The sequence below is a fragment of the Odontesthes bonariensis genome, chromosome 19 (genome assembly GCF_027942865.1).
Source record: "Odontesthes bonariensis isolate fOdoBon6 chromosome 19, fOdoBon6.hap1, whole genome shotgun sequence".
NCBI classification, from domain to species: Eukaryota; Metazoa; Chordata; class Actinopteri; order Atheriniformes; family Atherinopsidae; genus Odontesthes; species Odontesthes bonariensis.
In genome coordinates, this window is record NC_134524.1 from 23144697 (window position 1) to 23163058 (window position 18362).

The window sequence follows — 18362 nt, forward strand, 5'->3', positions numbered from 1 at the left end:
TAAGTACAGTAGTGAAGTATTTTTACTTCGTTACTATACAACACTGCCCGTTTGACACGAGTGGCTGTGAGCTTTGGGGATCAGTATCTGACTCCCTTGTCTCTTCAGCTCTTCTTTGCTCGTTCACGCTGCTGCTGTGATGAAGTCCTTCCCCCCTCGGGTGGCTGTTTATCACCTCCATTGGCTCACCGCCACCTCCCGGTTCACGCTGTTGGCCTCGCGCTCCGCATCTGCGGCTCTTCAGCTTCCAGCCCAAAAAAATGCCAAGACCAATTAACAGGAACAACACACAAGCCAAGAGGGCGGACGCGGTCCACTGAGGGCACGCTATGGAAGAAAAAAAAAATAAACAGAAATTAGACATGTTCAACAAAGGAATGGAGTCTGGCACAGCTCCAGTTAACTCTTGACCTCCTCCAGCATTCTTACCGCGGGGGGAGGTGTAGTCAGCGGAGCGGGGGGAGGTCTACCTCTCACTTCCATGGCATGGCAGCTTGGCATCGTCGCCATCAAATACAGACAATAGTTGCGGAATGATAACACGCAGCTCGATAATATTAGCTAATTCCAGTTCGCCGTTAGGGAAGACCGGGTATGAAAGTAACATTTTTTTGGAAAGCACTCTAATTTACTCTCTAAAATTATTTATTTAAACGCTACACTTCTATAACTTTTAGCAAAGCACACACATATGTCTACTACAAATGACAACTATTTAAATGTCCTCAATTATGTCACATAAAGTCTGAAATCATGTCAAATGCAAAGTGTGCACTACTGGGGTAGGTTGTAACACCTATCGGGGTAGGTTGCAACAGCATAGAAATCAATGGAACTGAATTTGATATGCCAATTTATTTACTCCTTACCAACAAACATCCATCAGAACAAAACAATTGCTCACAATTCATTCATAGATATTCATTTTACAATGTCACAAAATCATAACTTTAAAACATTGGCCTAGAGAGGCAAACAACAACACAATGAAAACAGCTCATGACTTGTGTAACAAAAAAAAACATAGAACACGTGTAACATAGAACACATGTAACACAGAGAAGCATTAATTTGACTCCCAGTAAAAACATTAATCTAACTCACAGTCTGACTCACAGTGTGGGCAAATGAATGTGCGCAGACCCAGGGTACAGGCTTTGTGGGCCCAATTATTGCAGGTGATGACTGCACACTTAAACCACTGCTCTTTAGGCTTGGAATTTCTGTAGGAATCCATACAAACAATGCACAGTTCTTCCTCCTCTTTTGACAAAGAGTTGTCAGCCTTTGGCCTAACCTTTTTTGGGGGTGCTTTTGTCACCTTTCTTTTTGTTTCTTTTGCATTTTCCTTTTCCCATATTTTTTTTCGGACATTTTTCCCTTTTTGCCGGTCCTCCCTTTTCCAAGCGCAGTTTCACAGGTGTGTCTGTGAGAATTTCGGAGTGCCTTTTCCTCCTGTTGCTTTGTTTTCTTGGCCCTGCTTTTGGAAATGGCCGAAGAGTTGAAGGGTTGAACTCAGAAGTGCTTGGCATCTCAGCAGAGGGAGTAGAACGAGGCGGCAGCAGAGGAGGAGAGGACCCAGGCGGCACCAGAGGAGGAGAGGACCCAGGCGGCACCAGAGGAGGAGAGGACCCAGGCGGCAGCAGAGGAGGAGAGGACCCAGGCGACACCAGAGGAGAGGACCCAGGCGGCACCAGAGCAGGAGAGGACCCAGGCGGCACCAGAGCAGGAGAGGACCCAGGCGGCACCAGAGGAGAGGACCCAGGCGGCACCAGAGGAGGAGAGGACCCAGGCGGCACCAGAGGAGGAGAGGACCCAGGCGGCACCAGAGGAGGCGAGGACCCAGGCGGCACCAGAGGAGGAGAGGACCCAGGCGGCACCAGAGGAGGAGAGGACCCAGGCGGCACCAGAGGAGGAGAGGACCCAGGCGGCACCAGAGGAGGAGAGGACCCAGGCGGCACCAGAGGAGGAGAGGACCCAGGCGGCACCAGAGGAGGAGAGGACCCAGGCGGCACCAGAGGAGGCGAGGACCCAGGCGGCACCAGAGGAGGAGAGGACCCAGGCGGCACCAGAGGAGAGGACCCAGGCGGCACCAGAGGAGGAGAGGACCCAGGCGGCACCAGAGGAGGAGAGGACCCAGGCGGCACCAGAGGAGGAGAGGACCCAGGCGGCACCAGAGGAGGAGAGGACCCAGGCGGCACCAGAGGAGGAGAGGACCCAGGCGGCACCAGAGGAGGCGAGGACCCAGGCGGCACCAGAGGAGGAGAGGACCCAGGCGGCACCAGAGGAGGAGAGGACCCAGGCGGCAGCTGAGGAGGAGAGGACCCAGGCGGCAGCTGAGGAGGAGAGGACCCAGGCGGCACCAGAGGAGGAGAGGACCCAGGCGGCACCAGAGGAGGAGAGGACCCAGGCGGCACCAGAGGAGGAGAGGACCCAGGCGGCACCAGAGGAGGAGAGGACCCAGGCGGCACCAGAGGAGGAGAGGACCCAGGCGGCACCAGAGGAGGAGAGGACCCAGGCGGCACCAGAGGAGGAGAGGACCCAGGCGGCACCAGAGGAGGCGAGGACCCAGGCGGCACCAGAGGAGGAGAGGACCCAGGCGGCACCAGAGGAGGAGAGGACGCAGGCAGCACCAGAGGAGGAGAGGACCCAGGCGGCAGCTGAGGAGGAGAGGACCCAGGCGGCACCAGAGGAGGAGAGGACCCAGGCGGCACCAGAGGAGGAGAGGACCCAGGCGGCACCAGAGGAGGAGAGGACCCAGGCGGCACCAGAGGAGGAGAGGACCCAGGCGGCACCAGAGGAGGAGAGGACCCAGGCGGCACCAGAGGAGGAGAGGACGCAGGCGGCAGCTGAGGACGATCAGTGACTTGTGAGGGCGCATAGTCTGAATCCTTAAAAATGTCCGGTTTGTATGGCCATATGCCAGCACACTGGAACCCTGCCTGGACATTTTTCTGTGTTGCAGCTTTTGGTAGCGCAACCTTCACAATGCCTGGGATGTCGTAAATCGTCATCGGTCTACCAGGATTCGCCCGCATCCAGTCGTCACAAGCCTCGTTGACCATTTTCTTAAAAGGCCCATACACGCTTCTGTCAAGTGGCTGGAGCCTATGGCTGCAATGAGGAGGTAGAGTGAGGAGAACAATACCATGGCCTTTGCAGAAGTCAACTGCCCTGACGGTGATGTGAGATGAATGGTTATCAAGGAGCAGCAACACTTTCCTCTCCGGAGTGACTCTGGTGTGCTTGACAAAGTGACACAGGAAAAGAAGAAAATCCTCTTCCTGCATCCATCCTGACTTGTTGGCGCTACCAGCACTCCCCACTGGCCCGTTGTTTAAAAAGTACCCCTGGTATTTCACCCGTGGGAACACGAAGAATGGTGGAATTGAACCTCCCAGAGATTGTACAGCACATGCAATTGATACTAACTGCCCCCTCTCACCTGACGTCATCGCCCCAACTTGCTTGACACCCCGGCGAGCAACCACTCGGGATGGGGACTGGACGGTTGTGACGCCCGTTTCATCTACGTTCCAAATATCTGTGCCATCAAAGCCGTTTTTTTGGATAGCCTCCCCCAGGCGACCAAAAAACGCGTCAACATTGGCTCTATTGAAGGATGTAGCCCTGGCCAGGCTTGTTGGTTGAGGACATCTCATCGCCAATGTGGGATTACGCTTGAGGAAGTTGGTAAACCAGTCAGGCCCCGCCATCTCTTTGTCATCCCATTGTGTCGGATGCTTGATGTTGAAGCTCACTGCTAGTTGGTAAGCAAATTTTCGGACCTATGCAAAAGCATAACAGGAGGTCAGTTGGAAAATACATTGTGAGAGAACATATTTTGTGCTCCATGTAGAAAAAGTATACAGCAATTGGCTTTACAATACATCATCAGCCTTGTGTGCTCCTCATTTCTTTTTCACTTAAAAAAGTATTATTAAGAATTATTAATTCAGTTTGCATGAAAGGTCTAAATAATGTACTCTTGCTTACTTTACCCTGTTCTCAGTTAGCATGCTTACCTCACGTGGAGTTAGCCCAAAGTAAATATCAGCTGCTTCGCTAATATATGCTGTCAGTATCTCCTCCTGCTCCTTGCTGAACACAGCATTAGGGCTGACATACCCTACACGTGGAAGATCCAGTGAGCCCTGGTCTCTTAAAACTTTTAATTTTTTCATATATCTATACAAAGTAACATGGCAGATGCCATGATCCTTTGCCACCTTCCTCACTGAGCGTCCCTTGTCCACCTCCTTTGCTGCTCTTTCTATTACTATGGCATCCACTCCTCTCTCTGTCTTCCTCACCCATGTTCTAGGCATTCTGAAGATAATTGAAATCACCAAAAAGTAGTATTTTACTGCCCGGGGATGGTTGTAACATTTTCAAAAACTCTTGATACAACCTACCCCACCACAGTCATTCATTGTTTAGATAGCTGTATTAGCATGGTGCGCTAACAATAACAAGGAACAGTTACACCATTCATGACAAGAGAAACTGTAGTTTCACCTGATATAACACATACAACATTATCTACAACAGGAAAGGCACCAGACAAAATAAGAAAATAAAAAAAAATGTTACTTTCATACCTCAAAAACGGACTTTTCCCTGTAGCTCCAAGATAAATGATGTCAGTGGCTTGAAAACTTCCATGGAGGATCGCAATGACAGTCTTTTACATTCACCCTGTGCAGGATAAGAGAAGCGCTTTGGTTCAACCTGTCGGTGTAAGGCCGATTTCAGACCAGAGCGTGGCGTGGCGGCAGCGAAACGACGGCAGTCTTACGCCGGTTATCAGGCGGTGTGTTCAACTTGGCTTTTCACACCGGACAGTCCGCGGCCGCGGTAGTTCTGCTCCAGCCCTGTCTGCATTCCCCATTCATTTCAACGGGACACCGCCGGCCGCCGCCGGCCGCCGCCGGCCGCTGCCGTCCAAATTCCGCTCGAGTTCTATTTTCCAAAAGCAGCGCGGGACGGAGGCGTCTCCGCGCCGCTACCGCCCGACTACAGGCGGTAGCATGGTTGCCGCGTCTGTCACGGCGGTGGTGGACCGTGACGTCAAAATGACGTTTCAGGCCTGGCGCTTCCCTTGAACAGACGGCGCAGCGCGTTGTCGTGCACCAGTCGATTTTTGTAACTTGGCGGCGCCGAGCACAACGAACCGGATGGACCGATGTGAGACCAGGCTCAGTGAGGAGGTGCGTTTGTACAGCACCTGTACGAAACTGCAGTGAAACAGCACAGGGAGCACGTAAACTCCCCAAACTGGTGCACAGAGATTTGCAGAACTTTGGGGAAAGAGGGAGAGTTCTGTAAGAATGTGTGGAGGAAGCTACGGGACAGATACGTGAAGGCAAAGAAGAGGGCAGAGACTCTGTTGATGCCGGGGGCTTCAAACTTTCACCTCTATTAACTGAATTAAAAAATTAAAATGATCCGAAAACTGCAGCAGTATCATTAATTACAGTATTCTTGCTCTTGACAGCGGCATTGTTTTCTTCTCCACTTTCGTGGTTGTAGAGTAGCGGTAACCTTCACGTAGCAGCGCCACCTCTGTGACGGAGAAAATTGCAACTACTGGCGCGCAACGACTTGCGCCACTATATAGGGTCCTATGGCGGGCACGAACTCGTTACGTCATCAACACCGCTCGCGCGAGCAGACGCGGCAACCATGCTAGAGCCTTACCGCCGCGTCGGTGTGCAAGGACAGATCTGTTTCCATGTATTTTCACCTCCGCCGGTGAAAATCGCTTCCGTTCCGCCACGCTTTGCCGCTCTGGTCTGAAATCGGCCTAAGGCCGATTTCAGACCAGAGCGTGGCGTGGCGGCAGCAAAACGACGGCAGTCCTACGCCGGTTATCAGGCGGTGTGTTCAACTTGGCTTTTCACACCGGACAGTCCGCGGCCGCGGTAGTTCCGCTCCAGCCCTGTCTGCAAATCCCACAGACTCAGACTATGTATTTAACTGCACATATAGATGCAGTAACAATAATAATAATAATAATAATAGTAGCTTTAGGCCTACAAGTTGCTCGTTGTTGTTTTCTAAGAGGGGGTTGGGGGAGGTGTCTCTGAGACAGAAGCTATCTGGCCACTGTTGAAAACGCCGACAGTTATCACCAGAGACTTGTTCAGCGAAATGGGTAAGTTTTGTCTTTGCCTCTCCGAGTTGACTATTTTATAACTCCGCAGTGAAGTTTTACATTATTGGTTTATTATTGTTGATAACTTCATTTCATTTATGTTACTCTAGACCGTCGTGTTTAATTCGACAGAAGAGGAGCAGCAGCGCTCCTTAAAACCGGTGGGTGGTCATCACCGTTTCAATAAAAAGTTTGAAGACATGAATACATAGCTGGTTTAATTTCCCCATTCATTTCAACGAGACACCGCCGGCCGCTGCCGTCCAAATTCCGCTCGAGTTCTATTTTCCAAAAGCAGCGCGGGACGGAGGCGTCTCCGCGCCGCTACCGCCCGACTACCGCCGCGTCGGTGTGCAAGGACAGATCTGTTTCCATGTATTTTCACCTCCGCCGGTGAAAATCGCTTCCGTTCCGCCACGCTTTGCCGCCCTGGTCTGAAATGGCCCTTACACGGAGCCGTCGGTCGAAACTCAACGGAGTCTTCCAGAATCACTTCGAGAAATGTTCCATACACAGAACCCACGGAGATGAGAAGGCAGACAAAGCGGAGAGCCATGCTTAAAAACAGGGGCAGTCAAAGAACGGCAGCAACTAAAAGTTTGATGCTGCCGCGGTCCATCGCTTTGACTGACACCACTCTGGGCGTGGCCATACTCATACAGTGTAACCTGAGCCTGCGCACGAGCCACCAGCCACTGCTAGCTGGCCCTGTTTAAACAGGCAGCCCTGGTGTCCCTCCTCAGCAAAAAGTAGTTTATTCAAGTGGAGCTACTACGAGTATACTAATATTATACTAAAAGTGAGGCGGTATACTTGAAGTTTACTTATTATATACTATACTTTATATACTTGAGAATAGTGAAGTATATTTGGCTTATAATGAAAAGTATAAAGAAAAGTCTCAGACTAAGTATATTAACACTAAGACTTACACTTGTACTTTGATATTAAATCTTATACTTGTACTTTAGTATACTTTTTACTTCTTTCTGCCACAGAGTTACTTAGTTTATCTTGATCCAAGTACAGAATAAGGTCACGTCGTTGACTCAGCAAAGAAGGACTTGATTTCATAGACGCTCTTTGTTTTTGAAATGCAAATCTTTAATGATTTAAGCAGGTATTAGTAAATACACTGTATGGTATCTTTTAAAATGTTCTATAAATATATCAAACTTGTTCTCAACATTCTTTCTAGTGATTTTGTAAATACATAGCAACTGAACTTTAAGGATCCATCCATCCATTTTCTATAGCCGCTGTATCCGTCAGTCAGGTCGCGGGGGGGCTGGAACCCATCCCAGCAGTCATCTGGCAAGAGGCGAGGTACACCCTGGACAGGCCACCAGTCAACTTTAAAGATACTTTAAGATATATATTTCAAGTATATTACTATGGGACTGGCTTGGTATTGGTATTGGAAAGATTTCTACCTATTATGTGGGTGACCTTGGTTCAAATCCCCTGCATGAAAGGTACTACCTCCAGTATGGTCCTTAAGACCCCCTTACCCTACCAGGATATGTTGCTATAGATAAAAGCTCCTGCCAAATGCATAAATATAAATAGTATGCTACAAGTAAAATGCTTAGGAAACTTACTTATAATAGCAAATTTTTTTGTTTTTTTATTTTTAGTAATTCTAAGTTCATAAAAGTATACTAATATACTTCAATAAAGTAAAATGTGGACTGGAAGTATATACGTTGTACACTATTAGTATATAGATTAGTGTACTTGTCGTATACTTGAAAGTGTACTTTTGTAAACTTAAAAATGGTCCAATTTAGTCCAAAGAAGTATTAAATTAGTATACTTTCTAGTACACTACAAGTATGGTCCATGGTATACTTGCTATACTTATAAGCATATAAAATGAACTTCAAGTATACTACTTTTTGCTAAGGGGTGATAAGATCGAAGTGGATTCAAACACCCACTTGTTGGATGTGGTATGCTGTGAAGGTCAAAGATAGCTGCGACAACCCCACAAAAGCTGAGTGAGACCTCCAAACCCTTTTGTTGTAACAACTGGAAGCTGATCTGCTGATGTGGGAAGCACGCGGCCTCGCTGCATTACACCAGCAGTGTTGTTGGGAACATCATATACAGGCACTCTGTGTTTAACTGGGATTAGAACTACTTATGCTGTATATTCTTTCCATGTAAATGAAACATTTTGAAGTAAATCCTCATTAAATGTTGAACAACGTTTCCAAACTCAGATTTATTCATGAACAATTGGGACACATGATTATAGGACAGCGTGGGCGTTATTATAGTGTAACAGTGTGCCCGTTCGACACGAGTGGCTGTGAGCTTTGGGGATCAGTATCTGACTGCCTTGTTTCTTCAGCTCTTCTTTGCTCATTCACGCTGCTGTTTATCACCTCCATTGGCTCACCGCCCCCTCCCGGTTCACGCCGTTGGCCGCGCGCTCCGCATCTGCGGCTCTTCAGCTTCCAGCCCAAAACAATGACACCACCGATTAACAGGAACACACAGGCCAACAGGAAGAACGCGGTCCCTGTCCACTGAGGGCACGCTGACGGCTATGAAAAAAAAACAAAACACAGAAATGAGACATGTTAGTGACAGAAGTTTCTGAGTTAAAAGTGATCCAACACAGCCCCGGAGTTCAAGGGAACATTGGCACCACCGAGATGCCACCATGTCTCACACAAAAAGAAATCTAACTTCACTTTTCACATTTACTTGGTGCGGCATCTTTTGAAATTCAAAGTTGTATTTGTCCCGAGAGGACTTTAGTTGTGAACTTGTGCCACCGGTAAAACTGAACACTGATTTATTCATCTGTAAAAGTTGCAGAGAACTGAGGGAATTGTCATGACGGCGGCGGTATGCTGTGAAGGTCAAATGAAAGTCAGAGTTTTACAACCCCAGCGAAGCTGAGGGAGACAGGCTTCCTTCAGGGAGATGGAATTCAATTCGAACATCACACACACACTGAGGGCACGCTGACGGCTATGGAAGTAAAAAAAAAACAGAAATGAGACATGTTCAACAAATGAATGGAGCTCCGGTTTTCTCTCTGCTTCCAGAACTCCTACAGAACACAGGGACACTGCAGCTGCTTCACATTATTCCAGATGTTCCCCTGCTGGCTTTGAAGCTCCCAGCATACTCACATGTGCAGGTGGTGAGGTGGAGGTGCACTGGTGCCGGTTTCTCTCACTGACGGCCATCCTAACCACAGCAGGGCTGCTCCTGTCTGCGTCTTTGCCTCCAACGGAGCAGAAGTAATCCCCGCCATCATCCAGCTGGACCTCCTTCACTGTCAGCGACAGGTCTCCGTGGGAGAAGCCGCCAGGGGACACGGACAGCCTGCCGCCAGCTGGGCCGCCGCCTTCTTCGGAGCCTAACTCCTGCTGAAGCAGAACCGTCCCGTTTTTCTCCCAGAAGACCGACAAACCCGTTTCCCCGGTGGTTCCATAGTAGCAGGGAAGGACGGCCGCTTCACCCTCGGCTGCAGTTACTTTAGAGGCTACAACAACTTCCAACTGCACCGTCTTCTCCCGAGAGCGGCCGAGCAGATCCCGGCAGGTTAACTCGTAGGCTCCGCCGTTATCGGTGTAAACTGTGCGGCTGAACACAACGGAGGAGCCTCCGCTGATGCGCTCTCTGTAAGCTCTGCCTGCTGTCCACACACCGCCTCTGCAAACTGCCACCTCCCGGCTCCCGTGCGGACTGAAACGGTGCTCCAGCGAACCCGATTCATCCGTGCCACAATTTTCAGGAAATTCTAACGGCTCTCCTAAAATAACTCTCAGGGATTCCACAACATTTGGCCTGAGAGCGACGGAGAAAACGAAGGCGAAGAGTGAAAGGCGAGCCATTATGAGTCCTCTGTGAGCTCTCAGTGGGTCAGAGCAGCTGATACACGCACATGTGCACACAAAAACACAGGAGCCACTCTGAACAGCGCAGTAAATGATGTGTGTCAGCCGGAGGCAGTCCTTAAAAGGAGGGAGACACACACACACACACACACACACACACACACACACACACACACACCGGTGTGGCCGCTCCCACTCTACTGCTTAGCTCTAGGGTGTGCGTAATGTTGGCACAGTGCCAGAAGCCAGGAGGGAAACGACTGTCCTTCTGGAATAAAATGAGCGAATAAATGTGTTGATGATTGTTCTGTCATTTACCAAATGAAGCTTCTCACCCTGCCAGAATTTATATCCCCTTTATCTTTATAGCTTATTATTTCTTATCACCAGCTGATAACCAGCTTCCCATTCCATAGATAGGCCTACTTTAGGTCATGCCCAATGACTGCAGTAAAAATCAGGATGTTTAGTCTTTATTTCCTACAGATGTGGATGGGATACAGATTCTGACATTTCTACACTCAGTGATGTCATCTGTGCCCGCGACAGATTCCCTCCGGAACGCACCGGCCTCAAAACAAGTGTCCAGTGCAATATCTTATAAAACAGATTTTTTGGGGGGTTCTCTGTGTCCCTTTTTTATTAAGTCATCATAAATGTCATATCCTTTTTTTTTTTGTCATGGGCTTTCTCTGCAGTAATGCCCGGTGCGAGTTTCCGGCTGCGGACGTCGGGACTTACTAAATTTAACTCCTCCTTTACCGCCGAACCCCGAATCCACCCGAACAGATGGGGCCAGGGAGGTTAAACATTCAGTGTATGCTTTGTGAGCAGCTTCTTTCGGCGCTTATAAGCACTGTTAACAAAGATAAGACTCATAACAGCATTACAGTGGGAATATGCCAAATCTTTTGAACATTATTTGCCAGGTATATTCAGCAGAGAATCAACAGCGAATGGGAAAAGCGCACACACACACACACACACACACACACACACACACACACACACACACACACACACAAATGACGGATTATGAGGATGTTAAAAGGTAACGCCTGTGTGTGTGTTTAATCTTGGTCTTTCATTCTTTGATTAAAATTTAGAATTTGGTTATGACTCCCGCGTTGGACAATAAATTCTAGGAGCGGATAAAGAAGGAGGCCGCAGAGAAGGCCGAGCAGGCCTGCAGCTTCCGCCTAAACGCTTAACGTCACGTTAAAATTTCTAAATTTCTAGCCATGCAGTCTCTTAAAATAGTCCAAGATAAAAAAAAATAAAAAATAAATACTGCAGGCATTAAACCTAAAAGAAACGCACAGAAACACAAAAAGGACAAAGTCTGATAAATTCCTTTAGTTTGTTTTTTATAAAACGAGGAAAATTCAGGGCTTCCAAATTCTCACTGTATTAGAAAAAAGAAGACTTTGGCCAATATACTACTACTACTAATAATAATAACAGCTTAGATCTTATCAGACGCCCGTTAAAGTCACGCCACACGTTTAATAATAAAAAGCAGCCTTTGTGTTTATTTGTCATGATGAACACGTGGAACTTCCGAAAAAGCGTACAGGTTAGTTAAGTGTCATCAATTCGCCCCGTTTTTATTTGAAAGTTAAAGTAAAAACTATTTGCCTCAGCAGAATAAACTGTTCACGTGCCATTTGTTCGCATTTTAGACTGATGGACAGTTTACGCTGTTCAAATAAAGAAGTCAAATGGTTCGGGTCCATTATGGTGGAAGGTGTCTTCCTATCACACCACATGTCGTTAAAAGTTGCTGCACATCAACTTAAAGTGGTTCGGGTTCGCACAAAACTTTCAGCATCAATCCTCCATTACTGCATTTCAGCTGTGCGCGTTCCCGCGATGAGCCTGTCGCTTCTTTGCAAAGCTCCAGTGGATCCTGTGCAGAAGCAAGAAGATCTCCAGCTTTCTTTGGTCAATGCTTCTCACATGCCGCAGCAGGTGGTTAAGAGCTGTCTGCTCTTACACTTACATTTGTTGTTTGCAACGAAATCATGGTCTCTTAAGCCAGGAAAAGTTTTTTTTTTTTTTTTTTTCATGTCCCTTTCATGTATCTATCTATTTATGTTTTGCTTTACAAGAGATAAAATCAAATTTCCGTTAATAGGAGGAAATTGGAGGAGCAAGTGTTTTATTTTACACATATGTCACATGATTTTTGAATACTCTGTTGATGATTGATCTGTCTTTAGGAAGCTTTTATTTCTCAGCCTGCCAGAATTTGTATCCCCCGTCTTTATCTCTTATATTATATCTTATCACCAGCTGTTCTTATTCCATAGATACTTTATATCATGTCCAATTACTGCAATAAATAAGAGGATGACTATGGAAGGTGAGACAATCAGTGGCGGAACTAGGCTTTTTTTCTTGGGGTAGCAATGGGGTGGCCAAGTGTTTTTCAGGGGGTCAATGGTTTACACCACACACAAATAAGTTTATGCGCTAACAGTGATGTGGCACCAGAAGAACATCAAACCATCTGTTAGTAATTGAGTAATGTATATCTGTTTATTATTATTGTATTATTATTATTTATACCTATATGGACTTACGAACGTTGTTCTCTTGTCTTGTGTTCTTCTTTGATATGTCATGACTTGTGATAATTTTTGTCTTATACTATATATATATACATATATACACACACACACACAATTTCCAGGGACTACAGATGAAAGATGTGAAGTGATTATTTCTGGTGCCTTTACAAGTTAATTAATGTGTATTGATCTTTCTTATATAAACCTATAAACAGTAATTTCAATTTGCAATAATGTTTAAGTAGCCACGTATTAAGCAGACAGAAGATGCCATTTTGAGTGCAATTTTTAGTTTATTTATGTACAAAATGAATATGGTGCATTTACCAACACCCTGATACCATTGACAGAAACTAAAATGCACATAATAACTGGGTCACACAGTTACTCAGACACTGGGTCTGTTACACAGTTACTCTCACACACAGATAGTCAGTTGTTCACACAGTCAGCAGTCCCTCAATTGTCAGCAAAAAAACAAACAAAAAACCCAAAACAAAAACAAAAAAGTAAACTGACAACAATTTGACATGACATGCAAAGACTGACAAGGTTTTAACTAAGCAAAACATACTACACAGGTAAGTAGGACACAGTGCAGAGCATGGCCATAACCAGAGACAAACAATACCCATCTTAGCTTCAACAAAGCATAGATCTTCTACCTTCTAGGGCAGGGGTATTCAACTAAAATTTAAAGAGGTCCAGTTAGAGAAAATTTCTCGAAGCAAAGGTCCGGAAGATCATAATGTCTAACTATTTAGTGTGATATATATTTAAGTAGCCAAGTAGTTGTATCAACATCTGCATGTAATCAATACCTGACGGTTAAATCAAATGAATTCAGTACAATTCAAAAACTTTTTGACAATATTTATTGTCACATAACATAGAACTGAACATGTATGTATGACTGTAGATAAGTATAATGTTCTCGGTCATAGCAGGGGCTCCATCTGTGGTTATTGAAACCACTTGTTTTGGCTCTATTCTTCTCTTTGTTAACATCTCCTTTATAGCCAGATAGATGTCTTCTCCTCTTGTACTGGTCTGAAGGGGAGTGACACCTAACAGGTCTTCACAGAACGCTTTCTGGACTGGTCATATTGGGCTCTGAAACCACTTATTTTCTGTGATCTCACTTCAGATTTGAGTGGGTATGTTTGTTCAAAACCTTTATGTTTTGTCTCATGGCGTTTCACATTGGCACCTTTTATAAGTGTCACAGTCTCTGAACATATGAGACACACTGTTTTAATGCTCCCAATGGGAAGTATGAACAGAAACGAGTCTGTCCATTCCGGATTAAATGCTCTATTTTCGCTGTCCACTTTTCTTTTTTTGGAGAGTGCCATTTGTTCCTTAATTTTCTCTACCTTTCTCTGGCTCCGTCGTCCATTCCTCTCCCTTTGTCCGTCTCACTCCTGTTTCTCAACTTTCTTCAAGTCAGTCGTCTGTATATCTCCCTTTGTTTTCTCTAACTGTATGCTATCTATCGTCTTTTCATGTGTGACTTGACTCAATCTCATTTCTGTCTGCACTGTAGATTCGCAATGTTTACCGCCTGTAATGCACAGACTTGATTGGCTGAGTAGTATCACGTGGGATTGGTCTGTGCGTTTCCATAGCAGCTGAACTGCTACCGTAAAGACTACAAAAGCTGCGCCGGTGAAAATGGAAGCGCTCCGTCAGGTTTTATCACAGCAGCTAAACTGCTACCGTAAAGACTGCAAAAGCTGCGCCGGTGAAAATGGAAGCGCTCCGTCAGGTTTATCATAACCTTCTGTGCGGTAACATGTCAATCATCTGGGGGGGGGGGGGGGGGGGGGGGGGGGCACTTGGGGTAGCCAATCAGATTTCAAGGGGGTCAAATGCCCCCGTAGCCACCCCCGTAGCTCCGCCCCTGGAGACAATGGAAAAAAGAAGCAGTCATCCGGTGTTAAATTGTGGTTAAGTCACTTCTTCGCTCAAATCTTTCATCAGGATGTGCTTTTTCTGGTGACAAAAATGAGCCTCTGAAACCGGACTAACACACCAAAGTGGGGCTGTTTGGGTGCGAGTCCCTCCTACGTGTGCGATTTTTGTAAAAAACAGTATGACATAACTATATCTATAACACCACATTCCCAATCGGCCTGCTCCGATTCGCATATGTCTCTGTTTCTTTTGGGTCTCTGAGGTACGAACTGCCTTTGTGAAAGCTCTGAGGTAAGAGGTGGAAGATTTTAGAAGCTGTTTGTTAAAAAAAAAAAAAAAAGTAGTTGTAGCGGTTTGAGTCAACCACCGAAAATATCACTTTCTTACCCAAAAGAGATGAAATGTCTCTGTTTGGGCAAAAAAAAAAAAAAAAAAAAATTCTAAAAATGAGTGTGTTCTTATTTATTGTTGTTTATTTCTATTTAACTTCGTTGCTGAGACAACTTTCAGTAACACAAAAATATTCAGAAATACACAATTCAGCAGTCTCACTGCTTTGTGTGCTTTTTCCAACACAAGCAACCATTCTCTAACCATTCATCATATCCCAATCCTGACCTTAATAACCCCAGTAGGACTTTTTCTCTCTAATCAGGTGCCTGGGCACATGAGTCCTGTGGTGTGGTGGTCAGCACAGGGTCGGTTAAAGCTGCAGTCTGCAACTCTTTTTCAAGCATAATGCCTGGAACTGTCCGGGGATTCTGAAAGTAGTACATTAAATACCCCAATACAAAAAAAAAAAGAGTTCTCTAGGTCCCCTATATGTCCCGCTAGGTCCCTCCAAAGCCAGCAGGTTTGTTTACAAAATTGCAGACCGGACCGGTAAAAGGTAACCAATCAGGTTTACGAGCTGGGCTCTGCTGCCTGTCAATCACCGATTGTGCACGCGCGATACAAGGTAGGCTCGTCCCCACGCTTATTTATCTGGACTATTGAACTTCATTACGGGCTAGTCTACTTACTGTGTCTTCCAAATGACAGGTGAGTTGATGAATGAGGAGCCGTGTAAGCGCATCTGGCGTGCACGTCTACTGCACGAGTTCTCATGTGTTTTGAAGGGGCGGGACAGGAAGTTGTATAACTTTTTATTTTTCGGTTAAAAAATAAGCATTTCTTGCATTTTGCGACTACGGAGGTCACCGTTTTCAACTTCAAGCGTTCTGATAGATCATGTAAACTCTTAAAATGCCAAAAAGTAGGACTTTACGTATGAAAACAACAAATCTTGCAGACTGCAGCTTTAAGGCAGTTGGTGCTTTTGTTTATTTCCTTCTAATTTTCATCATGTTTACTTTTATACTTCTGTTATTTAGCCTGATCCGTCTGATGTGGGCTCACATGCTTCTACGCTCACCGCATCCAGCTCTTCTCTCAGTGTACGTACATTGATCAACAGCTGTTATATCTAACAGTGTGGCGTCAGAAAGATGTTCAGAGAATCAGGGGTCAGGATAAAGGATAAACAGGCCATGCTCTTCTTTCTTTTTACAAGGTTTTTAACATCAAGGTCATCCCAGCAATGTTAAGCAGAATTTGAGTTATCAGGGGTGGTGGCACAGTGGCTTATGGTAGGACTAAAGATGGAAATTAGCCATTGGCTATAATCTTGCATATTTACATGTATATGTTCATTAATATGTATTGTCCCTGCTTTCAATAAATAAATAAACTCAAACTCAAACTTATGTTATAACTAGGCTACTACTTTGTATCTTGGTGTCCTTTTATTCATGTAAATGAAACATTTTGAAGTAAATCCTCATTAAATGTTGAACATAAATAAAACTCACGGGAGTCGCTTCCGTTTCCAAACTCAGATTTATTCATGAACACTCGGGTCACATGATAGGACTGCGCGTGGGTGCCCGTTTGACACGAGTGGCTGTGAGCTTTGAGGATCAGTATCTGACTCCCTTGTCTCTTCAGCTCTTCTTTGCTCGTTCACGCTGCTGCTGTGATGAAGTCCTTCCCCCCTCGGGTGGCTGTTTATCACCTCCATTGGCTCACCGCCACCTCCCGGTTCACGCTGCTGGCGTTTGCGGCTCTTCAGCTTCCAGCCCAAAAAAATGCCAACACCGAGGAACACACAGGCCAACAGGGCGGACGCGGTCCACTGAGGACACGTTGACGGCTATGAAAGAAAAAAAATAAACAGAAATTAGACATGTTCAACAAATGAATGGAGTCCGGCACAGCTCCAGTTAACTCTTGACCTTCTCCAGCATTCTTACCGCGGGGGGAGGTGTAGTCAGCGGAGCGGGGGGAGGTCTACCTCTCACTTCCAGCCTGACAGCTACAGTTGGGCCGCTGCTCTTACACAAGAAAAGCCCGCCGTCCGACACAGTAACATTCTTTATGGTGAGCGACATGTCCCCCCGTCGCTGCCAGTCATCTGCCACTGACACTCTGCTTCCCCCCCATCCTCTGCCGGAGCTCTTGTTTCCCGAGTCGTTCATTTCAAACACCGGCAGCATTCCGTCTTTCTGCCAAAGCGGGGGCTTCTCCGCGGTATCGGAATGGCATGGCAGCTTGGCATCGTCGCCATCAAATACAGACAATACATGCGGAATGATAACACGCAGCTCGATAATATTAGCTAATTCCAGTTCGCCGTTACAGGTAAACTCGTACTTTCCACCGTCTTTTACATTCACCCTGCGCAGGATAAGAGAAGCGCTTTGGTTCAACCTGTCGATGTAAAGTGGTCCCGGCTTCCAGCTCCCAGCTTCCAGAGAGGCAACAGGCTGGGAGTGGACGGTGTGGAGAAGTTGAGCGTTTTCTCCCTCCTTACACGGAGCCGTCGGTCGAAACTCAACGGAGTCTTCCAGAATCACTTCGAGAAATGTTCCATACACAGAACCCACGGAGATGAGAAGGCAGACAAAGCGGAGAGCCATGCTTAAAAGCAGGGGCAGTCAGTCAAAGTCAACGGCAGCAACTAAAATGCTTTTGGTCCTTTGCTTACTGCGGTCAAGTGAGCAGACGTTCGTCTTTTCCTGATTTAAAGTGCGCCCGTATTACAGAAATTATGGCAAATGCAGGAAGTCCATGATACGGAGCGTGCAAATAATTTACTCAACTGTAAAATCCTTTTGATCCATAATTTCTGACAAAGGTTGGTACACTTGAACTCAGGAACATCCTGACTGTTCACTCACTCAGTATCAAGCTCATTAACTGTATCATTTTGGAGAAATTCAGCCTCAAAGTTAATTATTTTGAAGTGAAAAAGGCATTATGCACGATATTTATGCTACTGTAAAATCCCTTTGATCCATAATTTCTGAAAAAGGTGTGTACACTTGAACTCAGGAACATCCTGACTGTTCACTCACTCAGTGTCAAACATATTCACTGTATCATTTTGGAGAAATTCAGCCTCAAAGGTCATTCATTTGATGTGAAAAAGGCATTATGCGCAATATGCATGCTACTGTAAAATCCTTTTGATCCATAATTTCTGACAAAGGCGTGTACACTTGAACTCAGGACCATCCTGACTGTTTAGTAATTCAGCCTCAAAGTTCACATTTTTAGTTTGTAAAGGGAGATTTCTTATTTTAATATCGGTTTTGTTTATTTGTTCAAAATAAGAATGAAGCTGAACAAATCAAGAGGATTACACTCCAAACAGAGGGAAAACTAAACAACTCAGCTGAAAACATCATTACAAACCCTCCATGTCTCAGCTCCACATTTGGGAAAGAAATAACATCATTCACTGGTAAAATGTGGATGTGTGAGCAGGGAGTGACTATAAACTGTAGATATAGTCTGAAGTCATTGTTGAAGTTG

General features: G+C 45.9%; 2 protein-coding genes across 2 annotated transcripts; both read right to left on the reverse strand.

Moving 5' to 3' along the window:
• Positions 1-8433: 8433 nt before the first annotated feature.
• On the reverse strand, positions 8434-10014 carry LOC142368712 (uncharacterized). Its single transcript, XM_075450903.1, has 2 exons — positions 9307-10014; positions 8434-8709 (listed from the first exon to the last, which is right to left on the reverse strand). Exons 1-2 carry the CDS (start codon positions 10012-10014, stop codon positions 8434-8436), a joined length of 984 nt encoding a protein of 327 aa, XP_075307018.1.
• A 4443-nt stretch (positions 10015-14457) lies between these two features.
• LOC142368713 (uncharacterized) lies at positions 14458-17524 on the reverse strand. Its single transcript, XM_075450904.1, has 3 exons — positions 16799-17524; positions 16420-16698; positions 14458-14493 (listed from the first exon to the last, which is right to left on the reverse strand). The coding sequence occupies exons 1-3, from the start codon at positions 17462-17464 to the stop codon at positions 14458-14460; spliced, it is 981 nt and encodes a 326-aa protein (XP_075307019.1). The 5' UTR covers positions 17465-17524.
• Positions 17525-18362: the final 838 nt, after the last annotated feature.

What these genes read in the sequence shown, in the direction of transcription:
- LOC142368712 (XM_075450903.1), bottom strand. Translation starts at nt 10,014, where the DNA reads ATGGCTCGCCTTTCACTCTTCGCCTTCGTTTTCTCCGTCGCTCTCAGG. An exon ending in CCACCTCACCACCTGCACAT is followed by an intron (nt 8,710 to 9,306) that starts GTGAGTATGCTG and finishes TTTTTTTCATAG; the next exon opens with CCGTCAGCGTGCCCTCAGTG.
- LOC142368713 (XM_075450904.1), bottom strand. Translation starts at nt 17,464, where the DNA reads ATGGCTCTCCGCTTTGTCTGCCTTCTCATCTCCGTGGGTTCTGTGTAT. An exon ending in TGACTACACCTCCCCCCGCG is followed by an intron (nt 16,699 to 16,798) that starts GTAAGAATGCTG and finishes TTTCTTTCATAG; the next exon opens with CCGTCAACGTGTCCTCAGTG. An exon ending in CAAACGGGCACCCACGCGCA is followed by an intron (nt 14,494 to 16,419) that starts GTCCTATCATGT and finishes CATTGTCTCCAG; the next exon opens with GGGCGGAGCTACGGGGGTGG.